At 35.4% G+C, this 20,983-nt stretch overlaps 1 protein-coding gene across 1 annotated transcript in view; it reads right to left on the bottom strand.

Moving 5' to 3' along the window:
- The window catches only part of POSH (SH3 domain containing ring finger posh), a 552,023-nt gene that overhangs the window by 167,256 nt on the left and 363,784 nt on the right, over nt 1-20,983 (bottom strand). Inside the window, exon 10 of the mRNA XM_090395956.1 lies at nt 4,834-5,001. Coding sequence (XP_090252082.1) covers nt 4,834-5,001 — 168 coding nt within the window. The remainder of the gene's footprint in view (nt 1-4,833; nt 5,002-20,983) is intronic.

Raw genomic sequence — 20,983 nt, 5'->3', positions numbered from 1 at the left:
TGCAAGCTGAGGCAACTCATGTCAAAGGTGGAGCAAGCTCCGATCGCTATTCTTGATATTTACCCACAATGTGAACTTAGCTCCTAGGAGCTGTATTACTGTTCTACATTATGAGAGAAGGTCACTACCCAGACTGGTTTCAACCTTCATTGAGGTCTCATCAGTGAGTAGGTAGACCTAGTTAACATCAAGTTTGTAGTGAACAGAACTTACAACCCTTCTATGAGTATTGCAGAGAGGTGTCCTAATAAATTATTAGATATATGAAGAGCCAAAGGCTTCAATTCGGCGACATATGACTTGTTTAAGTTAAGGGATATTACATCCCATATCGTTTCTGAACTGTTTCTCCACCTTTGACATGAGTTGCCTCAGCTTGCACTACCTTAAGGGTCAGTTGCTGCAGTATCCAGGTATTTGCTTAAGCTTGGAATCGCCGAACTTTATATAGTTTCTACTACATTTGGCATGAAATCCCATATAATTTCTTATTCGGCTAAGAAATGATATGGGATGTAATATCCCTTAACTTAATCATTTAGTAATGTTATTTTGTAATTAACAAATATAATTTGTAGTTTAATTTCCAGTAATCTAACCTAAACTAACCTAACCTAACTACACAATAAAAATAAACTTAAACTTGAAATAAACTTAATTATAAGCGAGATTTTTCAAATAACCTAACCTTATCTAACCCAACCTAACTACGCAATAAAAATAAACTTGATTATAAGCGAGATTTTTCAAATAACCTAACCTTACCTAATTACGCAATAAAAATAAACTTAAATAAACTTAATTATAAGCGAGATTTTTCAAATAACCTAACCTAAACTAAACTAATCTAACCAACCCTAACTAAACAATAAAAATAAACTTAAACTTAATTATAAGCAAGATTTTTCAAATAACCTAACCTAATCTAGCTACACAATAAAAATAAACTTAAATAAACTTAATTATAAGCAAGATTTTTCAAATTTTATGTTTATACCATTCTTTTAACTCATTTTTACCTGGTAATAGATCAACAAAATAGAATTGCATATTTGATCTTTTATTCTGTTGCTCAGTTGACTGTCGTCTGGTTGTCCATCGCCCAGTTGACCTAATCCCATCTTATTAAGGCGGGCACCATGGCTGTTTGTTCTTCACATTATGGTGTCCGTTGACTTATTACCAAGCAGTGTATCTATTTATGCATATACATATATCTATCCTGTGACATAATCAAGTTTATTAGACACATATATTTACAAGAATAAATAATAATTTTGATTATTTCAACCAGAAACAGTCATACATGAGTATAATCACAAGGTGAAGCTAGAATAAAGAATGTTAATCCTATTTACAAAGCTGAACCACATGCCAGAATGCCACCTTGCAGGTATACAAAATAAAATAGGATTACAATTCAAGCCACAATTAAAATTGAGTGATTGAAACAAAAATTAAATTTAGATAATGAATTGAATGACACAGCATTATATTAGAGAAGGGGGAAAAGGGGGGATGCACTATTGCTTGCCATTTATGAGGATGAGACTCTCCGAAATCTGTTGTGCCATTCAGTTCATTATTGAAATTTAGTTTTTAATTCAATCACTTAATTTTGGATTGAATTGTAATCTTATTTTATTTTGTAACCACCTGCAAGGTAATATGGTATGACTCAGCTCTGACATTCTAGCTTCATCTTGTGATTATGCTGTGCACTGATGGTTAGCGTATCCGCTCTCCAGCCAAAAGGCTGCGGGTTCGAATCCAAGCGTGCACATGGATGTTTGTAATTGTCTGTGGAAATACTAGTAGTGGTGGTGGTGGTGGTTGGTGGTAGATGCCGTTGGTGTAGTTTCGGTCAGTTGGTGGATTGAGTAGTGGAGACAGAGTTGTAGGGCAGGTGCCCTCCCTCGATGAGTCTTGGACTCCCTGGAGGTGTCAAATAATAATAATAATTATGGCAGTTATCTCTCAGCAAATGGTGACAATGATAAGAAAAATTCAATGTATAGTTTGAAATGTGCTAGTCAAGTTTTTGTCTTTTAAGAAAAACAATCTTAGAAGAATAGGGCATCCGGATCCATGCCACCTTTTAAATCCTATAAAGAGTTCATTATTCTTATATGAACATCTCCATGGAGTCAGAAGACTCATTGCTTTATGCCCACGCTAACTATTTTTTAACACAATACTTATCATACATCTTCTTGAACTGAATCCTGACAAAGCACTCAAAATCACTGACACACCTCTAGTGACCCATTCAACTCATTCCCTTCTCTCCAAGCCAAAAACTTAGTCCTCATGCACTTGTTAACTATGCTTCTACATAATTTCCAGAGATGACCGTTTCCTCATATCCTTCTTGTCATTCACTAAAATTATCTTCTGCATCAATCCTATAAAATAGTTTAGTAATATGTTTCTATTGTATTCTCTCTTTTCCATTCAACAACCAACTTTTGTAAAACTCAATGAAAGGCAGAATATTCAATCTTCAGTTCACAGACTGTCACCTTCTCGATTACTCACCTCTGGACTCCACACCACTTCCTCATCCCAAAATAAATTAATGCAACCATATCTGTGCAGAATTTGGTTGTATGGACTGTCAGGATGAAAAGTTTACTATACACTTCTGATTACCAGGGCAGTTGTCATTCAACTTTGGTGTGCTAACTACTTTATTTAATTTGCATTTTCAACATCATACAAATATAATTTAAAAATAAAGTGTGTGTGTGTGTGTGTGTGTTCGTTAGGATATATCATTTTAATCTGGGATGGTGCATAAGTTCAAAATTCATTGGTAAGAATTACAAATGAAAAGACTCATTAAAAATGAGGAGGGAGAGGAAGTTTAATGTGAAACACACACACACATTTTTTAAACATTCTGAACACTAACAATGTCAAGTTCCTTAATACCTTCATTTTAAATATGCTTCTGCCATCAATGTCATCTGTTCATTCACTCATCTAATTTCCCTCAAAACTCTGATATCTGGTAGGCAATCTTTGATCTACTGTTGTTATTTCAACAGGTACTGAACCAGTTTTAACCAGTTCTGACTAATTTCTCTCTTTAGTATTTCTTTCAATTTTAGTTATTTCACTAAAACACTAGAATACAGTTTACTCTGCTAAATCCCAAACTGCTAGCATAAGCTCATTCATTCAATATCTAGGTAGATACCTACTAACAGGGTGCACCACAAGAATGCGAGAACTGTTCATTAGGTCTCAAGACATGGTTAGTTCTCTACATTCCTTAAACGACACATGGAGGTCTCATCCTAGTTATCTAGCTGTGACCCTTAAGTGACTGCAAACACTACACTAAAAAAAAAAAAAAATGCTCAACCTAAGCACACATAATACTTGGACATTTCAGGTGGTACACAAAACAACTTCCCTGAGAATGCTTGATACCAACCAGAAGCGGGCAGAGCTTAACAAATAACTCCTTTCACGACATATGCTCTTCCAATGCTGTTTCATAGGTGGTCAAGTCTTTGCTTTATACTTATAAAGGTATTTTCATTGACAATGTTCTACTGAACTGGCATCCATTGTTCTTTTAGGACCATATGGAGATCACCTAGCTGATGGAAAATAGCTATATAAAGTTTAGCATTAAACTTATTGAACCAAATGATTCTCACCTTTCATCACATATAACTCTTCTTCACAGCACCTACCTCACACCATCTTTCTAAAAGACACCTTCTAGTTGTTCAAGCTGTTCTTCCTTAATCTTTAAGGACCACTTAATATGTTGCTTCAGGAAAAACACGTACTCAATTAAAACATTATTATTATTATTAACATCTGACCTCCATGGAGTCAGAGAATCATCATGGGAGGTACACACTATCACACACATAATGTTCATCCAACCATGACTTAAACTGAAATAATGTGTCTACATTCACAACACACTCAGGCAATGCATTCCACCCTCCAAGCAAAAACCTTCTCCTCACACCCTTGTTATACACCCCCCCCCCCCTCTTCTCCCATTCCATGAAAAATCTCCTCTGTCAACCTGATAAAAATCCCCGACTAGCTTATATGTTCTCATTCATACCCCTTCCCCCTGCTCTTCCTCCTATTGATGAGGCTTGACTCTGCATTTCTCTTCCCAATTTTGCATCATCTGAAAACAGCTGCATATTACTCTATAAAAGATGCAAAATTAAAAGGTACTCCTTAAAAGAAAATAAAAACAATGTATGTCAATATAAAGTCCAAACTGTCTTCAGTTAAAGCATTCTGGAAATATAAACTAGCTTATTTTTTACTCTGAGAACAGGTAAAAGACACACAGCTGTATTTAATAAAATAAACAAAAATAGCAATGAATTAAAGAATATGTTCAATCAGCAGAGATGCTTATTAATGTTCTTAGGTGATGGACAACACCATCACCCTGCTTATGGTAGGCCTGAAATGGCCTGAAATTTCAATGTATTTGGCCTCTAAAGTAAGGATAAATGGATAATCTAATGTTAGCCTACCTTTGGCTAAATATATAACAAGTTCACAACCATTTATGTGTGGAATGCACATCAAAACAAAAAGAATTCTCCAGAGTTATTGTCATTTATATGCAAAAAGATACATATTATGAGGAATTTCAGAAAAAACTAATTTTACCCAACATCACTTGAATACAAATTTTAAAATGAATGCCTCAAATTTCACAAGTACTTTTATAAGGTCATAGTTCTAATTATGGAAAAGAAGCATCACACAGAATTATATATATATATATATATATATATAGAAAGAAGAATATATATTTTTATCACATAAACAACTCACTTGGCCACCTGAACATAATTTCCAGGAAATACCCCACTGCGACTTGTGCGTAAAGAGGTTCCTTTGAACCAACCATCCTGGCATTTTTCACTGACTGTATATAGCTCTCCTTTTTTCAATTCCAATTCATCTTCCTTTTGTGGCTTATAATTATAGAGAGCCATATAACTAGAAGACATTGAATGTTAAACAAAACAATTTCTATGAATGAAGAATCTATAAAATTTAAAATAATTTTCAAAAGGTTTACAAACATACATCTTGTGTTAGCACCTGTACGAAGGAAACCATTTTATTAACAATATTTATGAAATATTGCTAAGAGAGATCACAATGCATGTTAATATGCAGCTATTGTGAATTTTTAGAATATTAAGCCACAAGGCTATAGACTGTGTGTATTAATGACTAAGTAGAATGTATTTTCATATTTAAATGTTTGTAGCTATTGCAAACACTTATGTCTGTTTTCTGGGGTTTGTTATCACTCATGTCTGTTTTCCAGGTTTTCTAGAAAAATAATTATGCATCACAGGAATGAAATAAAAAACCAAATAACTCAAATATTTATGCCATTTCACTAGCTCAAGCTAGCATCATCTAGGCAAACGAAAGATGCACACTCATAACAAGGACAGAAAATGAAATGATTTAGAGAACAAAGGCAGTTGGACATACAAAGCTGGAAGTGGAGTGTTCACTCCACTCCACTTCATAATCCCATAATGAAGTTCAGATTATGAACTTCATTATGGGATTATGAAGTTCACTCCATTATGGGATTATGAAGCAGATTTATGTGTACTGCCTTCATTATTTCATATATAAGTAGAGTCATGAAGATATTTCATGTGCAAAATGTTATTATTTCGTTCTTGTTAAAAAAAAAGTTAATCCTTTTGCCGTCAAGTCAACTAATGGAGAAATTAAGCACAAAGAAATCCACTGTCAGTAGATGTCTTATTAATTTATTTCGACTATCAGAAACTCTTATTATCTACTTATTATTTTATTATTATTATTTACTTATTATCCTATATTTTGCCGAAATTAATCATCAGGGATGATGATGATGGTAGGACCAATAGGTAGGACAGCCAACATCTGATTCCACCACTACAGCCACTCAGGATTGGCAGACCATACTCTGGATACTTGTCACAGGATCCATAAGAAAAAAGCCACCTTACTTCACCAGAGCAAATTCAAGTTTGAGAGACTTTTCCTTGAATCAGCTGCAGTTCTCACCAAGTATCCCAACCTAAAAAAATATGGTTGTATCAGACCCCTTATATGGGAAACCATCATCAGTAGACAGTCAGCCCAACGACCAAGAAGAACTATTATAATAGAAATGCTACAATATTCAGCATTCACAGCATTAATAATTTCAGCACTTAGGCCATCATAATGATTCATTTCAAACAGTGAGATGAAAACCCTGAAATTATGGGAGAAGGTTTACAGACGTGATTGGTCTGTTATATTCTATGGATTTTGCGGCTGCATTGCTTAAATAAGAATTTTAATAGTAGAAGCCCTAAACCTCTATGCTTCTTTGAGGTTTAGGCCAGTTAAAGAAATTATCCTCTCTCTCTCTCTCTTTTTCCCCCTCCTGGTATTGGCCAGAGGTGCATAGGTTTACCATATAATTGTTTTTCTTCAACTTTTGTAATATCTGGAATAGTCATGATGCACACCTGAGCAGGGTGACTTTTTTAAGTACTAAGGCTTTAGAAGAAAAGTACCCAATTTTCCAATTTCCAAGAGTTCAATGTTTTTGTGTATACCTAGTCTAGCCACCTTTGCGTGCATCCGAAATCTGTGAGGATACATATCAGTAGTGGCATGAACATCAAATGAAAATGGTGGCAGTGTGATCTCTCCAAATCCACATTCAGATTAGCAAGGGTGGGTTGTCATTTCTTTTAGGCTACTCTCTCAAACTCTGATCACAATTTCAAGTCTAACGAATTCAGATCAGGACTTCCAGACAGCCAGTCATATGATAATATGTGGTCAGGCACATTAACCTCCAACCACTGTTGTGTGATCTTCACCGTGTGTGTGTGTGTGTGTGTGTGTGTGTGTGTGTGTAGGGGCTGAATCCTGTTTGAAGGTCCACTGCATACCATGAAACAAGATGTTCAAGGAAGGACTACACCACGGGTTCCAGCACAGTGTCTGGTGAAGGTTTTGACCCCTTTCTTGAAGAAAAGCAATCTGGATACCCCTCACCAATACGTCACTAACTAACCAAACTTGAGGGGCGATGACCTCTTTAAATCCTGGGTGCTATGGCACTGCAAACCTCGATGTAGCTTGGAAATACTAAAGTGCTTTACATCGATTTTTACAGAGGTCAAGTCACAAGGTTACAAAAATAACCTTGTTTGTCTCTATATGTTTTATGCTAAATATTACTGTAAATAACCCTATGGGAATTAACTGTATTTACTCCTTTAACAAGAATATTTTAGAATGTCAAAAACAAAGGCAATGCTGCTTTGCCACCGGAACTTTGTATAATAGCTCTATATGAGAGCATAAGAAAGTTGTTTATGATTTTAGTGTATGAGAAAGTTGCTTACAAGCTCTATGCATAAACACCTTCAAAGTCAGTGCAAGATCTGAAAGTTCACGAGTTTGCATTGCCCGACAAGATACGATCAAAGGAATGCACGGAGGAGAAGAAAGAACGGGTGGTCTTAAAAGAAGATCAAGGAGTCGTGCCGAATTCTTCGGGGGTTACAATCTTTCGTAGAAGGTCCCGGAGAAGGTGTAATAAAAAGGGACTCGACCGAACATCGAGGGGGGGGGATGAGTCGGCGACAGTTAGAGCTATCGGAGTTGGCAATCAAGGAGCGAGTCATCGGCTGTCAGCAGAATTATCGGAAGCGGCAGAAATATCGGGAGTAGGATCCAGAGGACTAGACGTTACAGCGAGCCCATGCCAGAGGAGAAAATTAGGAATGACGAGAGAATAGCTGATGTAAATAGCCAAAGCAGTTTCGCTCGGAAGTCCTTTTGCTGCGGGAGATCAACCTCTTGCCAGAGCTATTCGAGTACCACAGGCTGCAGTTCACAGCCCGCCAATTCCCGATGAGATACTGCAAAAGGAGGAAGTCCTTTTGCTGCGGGAGATCAACCTCTTGCCAAAGCTATTCGAGTACCGCAGGCTGCAGTTCACACCCCGCCAATTCCCGACGAGATACTGCTGGTGCAAGACACACCTGAAGGAAGCCTAAGACCTGAGATAAAAGAAGAGCCATAGAGACTTTAGTGCAAGACTTTTGATTGAATGTACGATACAGAACCTCTGTAAGTTAGTTCTATTTTTTTTGTACATTTCCTTTTATAATCTAGGAGATATGTTATAGATGGACTGATAAGAATTAGCTTAATAGTAATAAGAAGTGTCCATGAGAGAGTCATTTGGAATGGTAATGATTTGCATAAGATTTGTGAAATAATTTGGCATAGTTAGCTAACCTTTTGATGAGTAAATCAGACTTTTCAATAATTTGATTTAATAAGCAGAGAAGTAATTGAGTAATTGTATTGTATAGTTAATTAGTATTGAAAAGGGAAAGTTTGTTTCTTTATGCTGAAAGTCTAATGGATAGGTAGAGAGAGTAACCTCCCTATCGTTTATTTAATATACTTTGATATTAATGTAAATAAATGTGTTTTATTTATATGTCAATAGAGTGCCGCCTGATTCTTTAAATTACAATGCACTGTTCCTAAATAAACTTATGCATATCAAGCATAGTTTAAGTACTTGTGAAACCACGACTGTTTACGTAAACTTTATCGAAGGAATTTATGCTAGCGAGAGAGAGATCTACCGGACTCATTACTGAGTCTTATGCCGATATAGAAATACTGGTGGCACAGTCTTAACAAATAAATTTTCCAGTGTTCATAGGCATACGACTAGAAAACAGGAAAGGTGGATAAACATAGTACTAATAGAATAAGTAAGGAAGATTACAAAAGCAAAAGCGCACTGCTAATCAGAATAAAGAGATTAAAAAACAAAAACACATTAGACATTATTTGTTACAGCACATTGCTGTGTCACCATTTGGAGCATATACCAGATCATTTTGGCAGTTAAATAACTCTTCAATGGTGAAAATATCTCTGTGTGTGTTGTCTGCATACTGCTGGAAAAGTGCCTTCGATTTTATCACCCTCTGCTGCATAAGTTGTGGTGTTAGGAAGTGTCCAGAAGAATGATGATAGGCTCTTGCCCTGGGTCACCAGTTAGCACGTCACATTGTTCTCTGCAAAACGTTCATCTCGTGATGTCACTTTCTGGGTTCTCACAGGATTATAGTGAAGGCATGCCTTCACAGCCTCACAAGATGTGTCAAAAAAAGTGTGGTCGACATGTTCTTTGGTGGTCAGATGAGACTTCTGTATCATTATAACCGTTAATAATCCGAAAGACAAACATCCTACAGATCCCAAGTTTTTAGCGTGTTGAAAATAACAGTAGGCAACATTGTACCTTTGTAAAGTGCTATTACAGCTACACAGTTCTTATAATCTCCCCACTGAATGTTAACCTGTACAGCTAGACAACTCTCTCTCGAATGTTAGCTGCGCACAGGGATATGTGGAAGCTGTAAACAGTATTTCTGGCAAGATGATGCAAGTTCTTGAACTGGTAGTATTGGACAGGGGGAAGAAGAGAAGAGAATTCCAAGAATGGTGAGTGCATTTCTTAGGAGTTAGTCCAAAAAGAATGCCTCCAGGATCCCATCCTTCAAAAACTTTCAATTTTGACCTGTCACCAATGGCAGTCAGTTCAATTTTTAAAAATACCAAAAAAAGATTTATATTGAATTACAAAGTGCTTACTACATTATCTGCATATGCTAATAATTTTTTTCTTTCATAGTTGAAAGAAATATTCCTAGCACAGCATATGAATTGTCAACTTCTTGTAAAAATAAATAAATAAATAAATTAAAATAAAAAGGTTCTAACACCAATGCAAAGAACCTGGGCCCAAGAGGACAAAATTGAGACTCCATTTTGAATTCTGACTGTGTCTGATAGGAACCCAATGACTAAAACGGAGGCAGGCAGTTGTATTAGCATTAGCCCCTTTAATTGCAGATAGCAGCCTTTTGCCCACCGTAATCTGCTAGAGAATGTGGAATAGTAAAAGATGAACTGTCAAATGTTTGAGTAAGAATTACCGAGAGTACATCACCAATAGATTATTTTTCATATTAACTTGGCAGAGAAGCTCACATTGCAGGAATAGATTAAATTCTACTACTCAGCCTGGAATTCTGTGCACCTGTGTGCTTCTGATTATATATCATTCATTGGAGATTATTGTTGTTGATGGCAAAAAAAGATCTTGAATCAGTTACCGAGTCCGAATCAGTGAAAGGAAGATATTCAGGTTAAATCAATGCAGAAGTCTATTTTCCATATACAAGTAGCAAAATGGTTTTTACTGTATTATTAAAGTACTCTCAATCAGAGACAATAGTATAAAGTTTTTTTCAGTTGGTTACAAAGTATATTACACTTGACAAAGAAATTATAACTTGATAAGATTCGAGATTTGGGAGTGACTGTTGTCAGTAGACTGAAGTTATTATTATTATTATTATGTGATGACATCCCCAGGGAGTCCAAAGATTCATCGTGGGAGGGCACTCTTTTTCGCTAAATACATCTCATCCTCTCCACTACTACCATCAACAATCTATTGCCCATCATCACCAACCAACAACAGTATTTTCTGTCTGTAAATTGCATGTGTTCTGAAGGCTGATTTGTCTGTACGCAGGATGAAAAACCCAAGTTTCTGGGAGAAAAAAACCTTGCTACCACTGTATGAGATTGGCTGACTCACCTTCAATAGAAAAAACCCATATAAGGAAGTTTAGTGGGCATATTGCCCGCTAAACTTCAGACCAGTCCCCACCTGTATCAAATTAAGTTTTCTTTATTTTTTTTATTCATAATCTCAGTTGAAGCTTAGTTCACAGATTGCATGAAGGTTCACATTTTTACGATTTTCCTTTATAGAGAATTACACATAAATCTTAAATTATATCATGTAATGTATAATCTTTATAAAGTAATCTGTAGTTCTTTGCACTTCATTTTTTTTTTGTTTTCCTCCAAATCGTTCATTACAAATTGAAATAAGCTGTTATGTACATATTTCTTTTAGTTTAGATATTATGGGGCAGTTTTGAAGTAGCAATACTTTCTCTATAGGATATCATTCGAAACATGTATAGGTAGATGAGTCAAAAGTGAAATTTCATTTCCAAAATTTTTATAATACAATTATTTCTCCTTTGATAGCTAAATTCACCCCCCCCCAAAAAAAAACTCTTTCTCATCCAAAAACTGCCCTTTCTTTTTGTTTGAAATTGTTATTTTCCCATAGTATTTGTACTACTAGATAACTTTTAATTTTCAAATAACAAAATTAAATTGTGATTATTATGAATTAGCCAATTTTGTATATTGTTTTCATTTATATTATTTCCTGATTATTATAAATCAGGAAATTATGTGATATTAAACTAAATTTATTATACTCTAACCAAGTGAAAAATAAACTTTCAACATCTTTCTCTAAATCCAGAGTAATTTATTAAAAAAGGGTGGCGCACCAATTGGCAACTCCTATAGGTAGAGATGACCTGCTAATGCTTCTGCCTGGTATCTCCACTTGGGCCTGGCTCCCACCAAAGAGACCTCAATAAAGGTCGAAACTAGTCTGGGTTGTGGCCCTTCCCTTAATGCATAACATTAGACATATCCGGAAGGAGATGTGTTTTGCATTATGGGAGATACTGAGATAGGAGTGTTGGTAGCTTGCTCCACCTTTGCAAGGAGTGCCCTGGTGTTGTACCACCTTACCCCAGTCCTGAAGATACTTTCAGGCGCAAACTTTGTTTGCTCACACTTGGATAAAGGATTAAACTAAATTTATTATATAAAAGCAATATCGGAATACTGGGATGTTTCAAATATTTGCTAATCAATCAGAAAGATGAAAAACAAAGCAACAAATTTCTGCATGTATTTGATTGCTTGGGACTTTTTAGTGTGTCTACTGGCATGTATTCTTTCTTTTCTTTCTCGTAATCTTCATTAGCTTACAGCCTGTTACTCGAGCAGAAAGGAATATTAGCAAGTACATCTAAGACCCAATTCATTTCAGAGATGGCAAGTAGCAGCAACAGTAGTAGTAACATTTGGGATAAAAAATTAGGGTACTGATGATGATGAGAGAGATTTTTCTAGCTCTGAAGATAGTGATTTTGCCCGCAGTTTACATGTCTTTTGAGCAGAAGATGGGTGATCGCCATTAAATGCACGTCAGCTTGTCCACAGTTTCCATTCAGCTAAGGCAGGAATTAGTCAAGACTTTGACATGGCAACATTTTAGGCTTCTTCCATCAATTTCTAGATGATGATATTCTTTCCTTCATAATGGAACAGACTTGCATTTGTGATGGCCAACAACATCAGCAAGTTGAGTACAGTCTGCATTCTCAAAGTTTGAAGCTTAGTTCATTTGGAGCCCAACAGATATCAAAATGCTACTTATATTTACAGTGCTTTTGACTAAGGAAGGTATGATGAAAAAGCCCACTCTTGAAATGTAATGGGCTACAGAATGGATACTGAACACGGCAATGTTTCATGATGTTATTAGTGAAAAACAATTCAGTCTCAATGTGAAGTATTTGCATTTTCAAAATAATGAGGAATATGATCAAGCAACACACCCTTGTGCAGTCTTCAACAAAATTTATAATTTTCTGATCAAAAGTCAACAGAAATTAAGATCACTATACATGCCTGAGAGAGATTTGAAATCATCCCTGATTTCAAATATCATAGGAGAAAGCAGACTGTACTTGAGCATGATAAATATTCGGTTCCTCTCTTGTCAATGCATGTAGTAATGGAGTTACTAGACCCCGTACTGGTAAAAGGTTACCGAGTTACAATGGATAATTGTAACTCAGTAACCTTTACTTGCTTTTACAGCATCATACAGACTTATTGTACAATAAAAGGAAAAAAGGAAAGACATGCCTCTGGATCTGGCATAAGGAAAAACTGTCAAATAGGGCAAATCCAAGTTTATCAGTGAGGGAGTCTTTGCACTACGCTGGAAAGACAAAAAGATGTTTTTCTGCTGATCTTCCCTGGAGTCTACACATACAATCACTAGTTACCATTTTACTCTGTAATGAAGAAACAACATTAAAAAATTACAAAAAAATTACAAATGGCAATTTGGATATATATTTAGTTTTATTATTTGGAAAAGTATCCTCCTGCACAAGCTCAAGTGTATGTTTATCATAACATATCTAGATTACAGAGTATAAATCGCAAAATCATTGCTACAAGTTTATGTTTCTTCTTCAGCAAGCAGGAAAACAGGCAATCCCTTCAGACTTCTGGAAATGAATGTTGCTAACTATTTCCCAGAAACTTTCCCACCCACAGCTTAAAAACACGGTATGCAAATGTTATATCTGCTTTAAAAAATCAGAAAGAGAAGACAATAGATACCCTGTTGGGCATCTACCTGGATACTGAATGAACGAGGATGGGCTGGCAATTTGTGATTTAGCCGACCAAATTATATTCCTATTGGTTAAACCAAAATACAAAATGATGGTACAACATGACAAAATTTCATTCCGGATGCTGCGTCGCCTGGTTAAACAAAGCCCCTGTTGTTTTTGTCAGGGAACCAGGGTGAACAGCAAAAAATTCAGCTACTAGAACAAATCTGAAAACACACCCAACTCAAAATCACCAGAGTTAAAGATCGGTACTATCAACATAAGAAGCCTCAATGGCAAAGAAATGGAGCTAGCAGAGGAATTACATAAGTACCAGATCAACATAATAGGGGTGACTGAAACAAAAAAGACAAAAACTGGTGAGATCTTTCTGAGTAATAAATACAAAATGTTATATTCAGGCAATGACAATCAAGAAAAAGAAGGGGTAGCCATAGTATTCAACACAAAATACAAGGCTCATCTTCTTGAATGGCAGGCAGTGTCAAGTAGAGTGATTTGGGCAAATATCAGAATGGAGAACTGGATGAGACTTATTTGTGCCTATGCTCCCACAGAAGGTTCTACGAAGGTAGAAGTGGAGGAATTTTTTTGAGGCTCTAGAGAAAGCTACTGACACAATGAAAAAGTTGGTCCTTGTTGGGGATCTAAATAGCAGAGTAGGAAATGATTGTCAGACATACAAAAATGTTTTGGAAAAATTTGGAGAAAAGAGCAAAGCTAATAATAATGGCAAATACCTGTTGGATTTCTGCTCAGGACATGGACTGGTTATTACTAACACCATGTTCCAACATAAAAATGTGCACAAATTCACATGGAGAGAAGAGGCAAGGAATAAGAAAAGTCTCATTGACTATGTTATTGCTGACAGTGATGTTTTCTCCCTGGTGCAGGACACCAGAGTGTACAGAGGATTTGAAATCGGAAGTGATCACAATTTAGTCTTGAGCAGGATAAAATTGAATTTCATATTGAAAAGAATGCCATGTAAGAAAGTTTTAAGCGAATAAAAGTTGAGCAGCTCTCAGATGTGCACTGTAGACTAAAATACACAAAGATTATTGAAGGAAAAATGAAAGAGTTTGAGGACAGGAACCAAATCTTGGAGATTCAGTGGCAAGCCTTCAAGAAAACACTGATTGATTCAGCCAGAGAGGCATGTGGTGAGGTTGTCTGTAAGGATAGAAAAATCAGAACTCCCTGGTGGACACAGGAAGTTAAAGAGGCAGTGAAGGAAAAGAAGAAAACATATCAAAAGATCTTGGCAAATAAGTCAGCTTGTGCTCTTAGAGAATACGGAGACAAATGTAAGAAAGCTAAACAGTGTGTAAAACTAGCTAAACAAAAGTCATGGGAGGACTTTGGCAAGAATATAGAAAATAAATATCAAGAATGTGTCAAAATATTCTGGAGGTTGTTGAAGAAGCTTAGAAATGGAAGAAAGAGTGCAGTAAAAGGAGTTAGAGATGACAAACGTGACATGAAAACAGGAGAAAAAGATATCCTTGAAGTATGGAGTAATTACTTTGAAAATTTGGTAAATGAAACAAGCAGTGATGACTGCACAGTGATAAAAAAACACTGACCAAGATGCAGTCAGGAATATATATCCATACTTGAAGTAAAAAAAGCCATCAAAGGCTTGAAATGTGGAAAGGCAGCAGGAGTAGATGATATTCGACCAGAAATGCTGAAGTATGGTGATATAAAAGTCTTACAGTGGTTGCACTGCATAGTTCAGAATGCCTGGACAGAGGGAAGAATTCCTGATGATTAGAGTAGAGCTCTAATAGTACCCATATATAAAAAGGGAAAGAAAACTGAATGTGAGAATTACAGAGGTATTTCTCTACTGAGTTCCTGGCAAGATCTATGCAAGTATACTTGAGAAACGGTTGAGAAGAATTGTGGAAAAAAAAGCTTGGTGAAGAACAAGCTGGTTTCAGGTGAAATAGAGGCTGTCAAGATCAGATCTTCACTTTATGTCAAATAGTTGAGAAAGCATGGGAATATAACAAAGATCTGTATTTAAGTTTTGTCGATTTGGAAAAGGCATATGACAAGGTGCTAAGAGAGAAGCTATTCAATACGCTACAGTTATATGGTGTCAATGGGGCATTATATCAAGCAATACTTAGTCTTTATTTGAGTTGTAAGTCAGCAGTTAGAATTGAAGGAAAGGGTTTAATGTTAAATCTGGTGTGAGACATGAATGTATATTATCACCTCTGTTATTCATTATCTATATGGATCACATTATGAAGGAAAGTGGAATTAAACATGATATCAAAATTGGAGATATTAACGTCAGCTCTTTGCTTTATGCGGACGATGTTATACTTCTCAATAAATCTGCTACAAGTCTACAAGATTCTCTGACTAAATTGAATAACTGTTGTAATAGATATGGTATGAAAGTCAGCAATAAAAAGACAAAGACAATGAAAATAGGCAGAATCATTGAAAATGTCAACTGTGTTGTGAATGGAGAACCTGTGGAACAAGTAAAACATTTCAGCTACTTAGGCACAATTTTTAGTGAAGATGGTAAATTAAATATGGAAATAGACAATAGACTCAAGCTGGTATGGTAGGAAGTCAAATGAATAAATTTATATGGAATAAGAGAGAAATTAGTCGGAGCACTAAATTAGCTGTATACAAGACAGTGTTCAAACTTGTTTTAACTTAAGGATCTGAGAGCTGGGTCAGAAGTAAAACACTTGACCAAAGACTAGAGACTGCAGCTATGAGTCCTGAGAAAGATTAGAGGCGTGAACAGATGGCATCAATGGCAATATCATATTAAAAATGAGGATATTAGGAAAGAACTTGACATTGTCAGCATCCAGGGATGCATTAGCAGAGCTAATCTCAGGTGGTATGGTCACTTAAACAGAATGGGCGAGGAAAGATTAGCTAAACAAGTGTTCTCTGCCAAGTTGGCAGGAAAATAACCCAGAGGAAGACCAAGATATAGGTGGATTGATACGGTACAAAGTGCCTTAGACGATAGAAATATAAGATCTGGTAATGTTGGAGCCTTCCTTGACAAGTAACAGACTGATTTGGAGGAAAATTGTAGATAGGAAGTTAGTAATGATGTAAATTTTTCATGTAGTACTATCATATCCTGTACACCCCTTGAGTGCACCCATGGCAGAAATTTGATGATGATGACAATAAACTGTTGCCCTGAATGGAAAATTGCATTGTGCGCTCACCATTGATTTTGGGTGTTCCATACTGTTCAAGATATATAAATTCTGAACAGTATGAAAACAAAAATGTTCCCTTTCAGGGCCACTAAAACAGTCCTTTTTCAGATTATATTGATACAGAGATGCCTGACTGTACTGATTCCAATTCCTCTTGAAGAGGAATTTGTTATATTAACACAAAGAATAATATATTGTTCCTCTCAAAGTGGCTAACATTGCCTCTCTTGAGGGAATGAAATAAAAATAGGTCGGACCATCAGGACACACGACTTCTATGTGCAAATACGTTTTTCTTCTTTTTATGTCCACAAAAGTTTGGAAATCTATAATACTTTAATGCTATATGTAGGGTAATTAACATCAGATATAAGACTATACATGTTTTTTCAAGTCTCGTGATGGCCTTGCACTATGTTATTTACAGAACCAAATTAATCTATAACCTAAATATTTTCATAAGCATTCGTGCAGTATGAGGGTTCTAATTTGCAGATACTTTTAAAAGCAAGGACTCTCTCTCTCTATCCAGTTGGCTACCCAAACTTAGTTGTCTCAATCAGAAAAAATGAGTGAGTCGACTAAAGACATGATTTTATTTTGATTGGAATTATGGCAAAAAGCAACTATGAGGCAAGTACAAGGGTGGTCTGAAAAAGTCTCGGCCTAATAATAAAAAAACGGATTTATAATTTCAAAATTATTTTTATTTTTCAACATAATCTCCCTTAAGACTAATATATTTATTCCACTGATGCTCCAGCGCCATTATCCCATCCCTGTAGCGGTTCTCAGTAAAATCTGCAAAACACCTCTCTACAGTTGCAATCATCCTCTTGATTCAAAGAAAAATGCTGACCAGCAAGGAAGAGTTTTAGTTTTGGGAAGAGATAGAAGTCAGAGGGAGCCAAATCCAGGGAATAGGGTGGATGTTCCAACAATTCACAGTGCAGATCCCTTAATTTTCCCATTGCCAAAACACTTTTGTGGGCAGGTGCATTGTCCTGATGAAAGATGATTTTTTTTTCTTCTGCAAACCAGGTCATTTCTCATGAATTTTTTCATCTAGTCTGGTTAAAAGATTGGAATAATATTCCCCAGTTATTGTTTTACACTTTTCAAGATAATTAATAAACAAAATACCTTTTAGCATCCCAAAACACCAATGCAATGACCTTTCTTGCTGATGGAACCAACTTTGTCTTCTTTGGTGCCGAACAACTGGCTTCTGTCCACTGTTTTGACTGCTGTTTGGATTCTGGTGTGTAATGGTGAATCCAAATCTCATCCACAGTAATAAATCAATGCACAAAATCAGTTTCATTCTTGTTAAAATGCTCCAAGCACTGTTCAGAGATCTTCACGCGAGTGAGTTTTTGATCTGCTGTGAGGAAGTGTGGCACCCGTCTTGCGCAAAGCTTTTTCATTTGCAATTCTTCATGCAAAATATATCCTATACATTCTTTTGAAATGCCTATAGTCTCAGCAATATCCTGCATTTTGACTTTCCGGTCATCCAATACCATATCATGCACTTGATCAATGATGTCTTGTGTTGTTACACTTTTTGGACCACCTTCACGTGGATTATCTTCAAGGCTGGTAAGGCCACGTTTAAACTCAGCAGCCCATTTCTTAATTCTCGAAAATGAAGGAGAAGAGTGCCCTATGAACTTTGAATGAATTTCTTTTGCCATTAAACCTTCTTTTACAAAAAAATTTATAACCGCACGATACCCAATTTTATCCATTCCAAGGGATATAGACAACACTTTTGCTTCAGACAGCTGTATACAACAAACTACTTGATAGAATGACTTGCAATTTCACATGGATGCTTATGACAACTTATTGGCGATAGTGTTGTCATCTATGGTCGAGGCCGAGAACTTTTCAGAACACCTTCGTATAGTGTCTCTGATATTTTCCAGTGCTTTGCCTGTTTGCTGAAAATTGCAACTTCCTGGCAGGGAAAAGTCATCATCTCAGTATAAGACTGTCTAACTCATAGCACTACAAACGTTTCAATCCAAGGTTTTCTAACCAAAGAAAGCTGTTGTACTCTTCTCACATCTGTGTTAGAGATGCGAGAAGATATGTGGTCCATACACTATGAACCACATATCTGTAAAAAGGATATTCACCAGCTGATTTCTTTGTTTTGCATAGGGAATAGTCCTAATTTCTAAAAGGAATGAAATTGGGAAAATTCTTCTATTGTTTTAGAAACAGCGTTTATATATATAAAAAAAATCTCACAGTCACAGTTCTTACAGAGCAAAGTTTTCTGGATGACCTATGAAATCCTCAGTTTTCAAAACCAGCAAATGCAAAAGTAACACTTGGAAGAGTTCCCACTGTTCATCCTAGCACACACTAAGTTTCAAGTTTTATATTATATGAAAGGAAAAGCAAGAAATATGGCTACTTTCCGAATACAGAACATATAAAATAGCATTATTATTATTAGTAGCAGTAATAATACTTTTAGTACTAATATTACTAAAAGTGGGATAAAGGGACTCTTTTCATGTACATATCAATTTATATCAGAAAACATATGGTGTTATCATACTGTAAATTGTATTCTATAATAAAAGCATAGTGATAATAACAATAGTTACATAGCAATTATAACAATATACTATTATTCTCATTCACTCAGGAAGAACAAATAAAATAAGATTAACTATTACTGTTGTTATCAAATTTTTATTTCTAATGGAAAAGAAAGAAAAACAGTTAATATTACAACAAGCAATTTCCCGAATAAGATAGTAATCTTGAACAGAAGATGCTCGTGATCTCATAATAGTGAAATTCTGTTTTTCATGAAATCTCAGTTTTATCAGGGAAAAACATGCTACAATCGAAAAGTAAATTATTTCACAAAAATAAATAAATAATAACGTGAACATTTTCCCCTTGTCACCACATAGCAATGATGTGATGCGGTATGGGATCCAAATTTCCCATGTGGGAGATGATGTCTGAATTTTATTCTATAACAAATTTAGTTTAATCCTTTATCCAAGTGTAAGCAAACAAAGTTTGCACCTGAAGTATCTTCAGGACTGCGGCAACTCGTGGTAAAGGTGGACCAAGCTCTCATCACTCCTTGTCTCAGTATCTCTCATAATGCAAAGCACATCTCCTTGCGGACATGTATAATGCTATGTATTAAGCGAAGGGTCACTACCCAGACTGGTTTCGACCTTTATTGAGGTCTCGTCAGTGGGAGCCAGAAGTCGTGATACTAAGGTAGAAGCAATGGAGAAGTCATATTTACCTATACGGAGTTTAGGAATTTTATTCCTAACACTTCTGAATAGTAGGCTAAATCATTGTATGGTATGTTTTCTTTCTTATTTGTTAAAAAATTCTATGTACCATAATCCCACCTAATGCAATTGTTTTTGAAATTTGCCTATTGTAAGATCGTTTTTAGTAAATAAGAATATAGTTTGCTGATAGTGAAACTTTGTCTATAAAATTTTCAAAGTAGTACTAATAATATTTTCTTTATTACAAATCAGCAAAGTAGAAAAAAAATGATGTTATGATATATTCAAAGGAGAAAAAAGAATGTTCTGTAAAAACAGAAGTGCGGAAAAATTATTTCATGCATTTCAGCTTCCTTCCTTAATTTTTTTTTTTTAAATCAGAAAATAATATTAACATTCATGCTTAAGTTTCATGACATAAGGATAAGACTTTTTCAGTGCGAGCAATAACAGGTAATGTATTAGTAAATATTACAATTTTAGATCATCACTATTTCCTAAACAACTGAATTTTGAGATTAAGAAAGAACAGAAAATAGTGGATGGAATAATAAAATTGCAAAGAAATACATGGATACAAATAAGAGAATAATTATTTCATTTCGTCTCTGATTGTTAAAATGATGTTTTAGATTTCAGATACTGAAATGTGAAGCATACACTGAAAAATATGAAAGAATAATTAAGTATATATTTATAATTTAGTTACTATGGGCAGTCATGGCAGCAAGGGCAAGATGATTGGAATACTTCAAAACGAACATAAAATTAAAATCAATTCCATATAAGACATGTCTCAGATTATTTCATCTTATATGTATTTTACAACGGTTAATTAATAGAATTCTTATTTTTGAAATGCACACACTAGAAATAAAAACAAAAATAACAATCTTTTTTGTTTCAAATGTTTTTCAAGTGGTTACAACTCTGGTTACAATGGTTACAATTAAGTTCAACAGATTCAACAATATTATTGCCTTTTTTTTTTGGTTTGTGAGAAAATGTAAAATGCCACTCTTATAATTATATCAGATGTTCT

Source organism: Typopeltis vanoorti, chromosome 7 (assembly GCF_054136105.1).
Source record: "Typopeltis vanoorti isolate ZY-2024b chromosome 7, IOZ_Tvanoo_1.0, whole genome shotgun sequence".
In the NCBI taxonomy this organism is placed as follows: Eukaryota; Metazoa; Arthropoda; class Arachnida; order Uropygi; family Thelyphonidae; genus Typopeltis; species Typopeltis vanoorti.
Note: the sequence above shows the minus strand (reverse complement) of the source record. Positions and strands in the feature narration are given on the sequence as shown.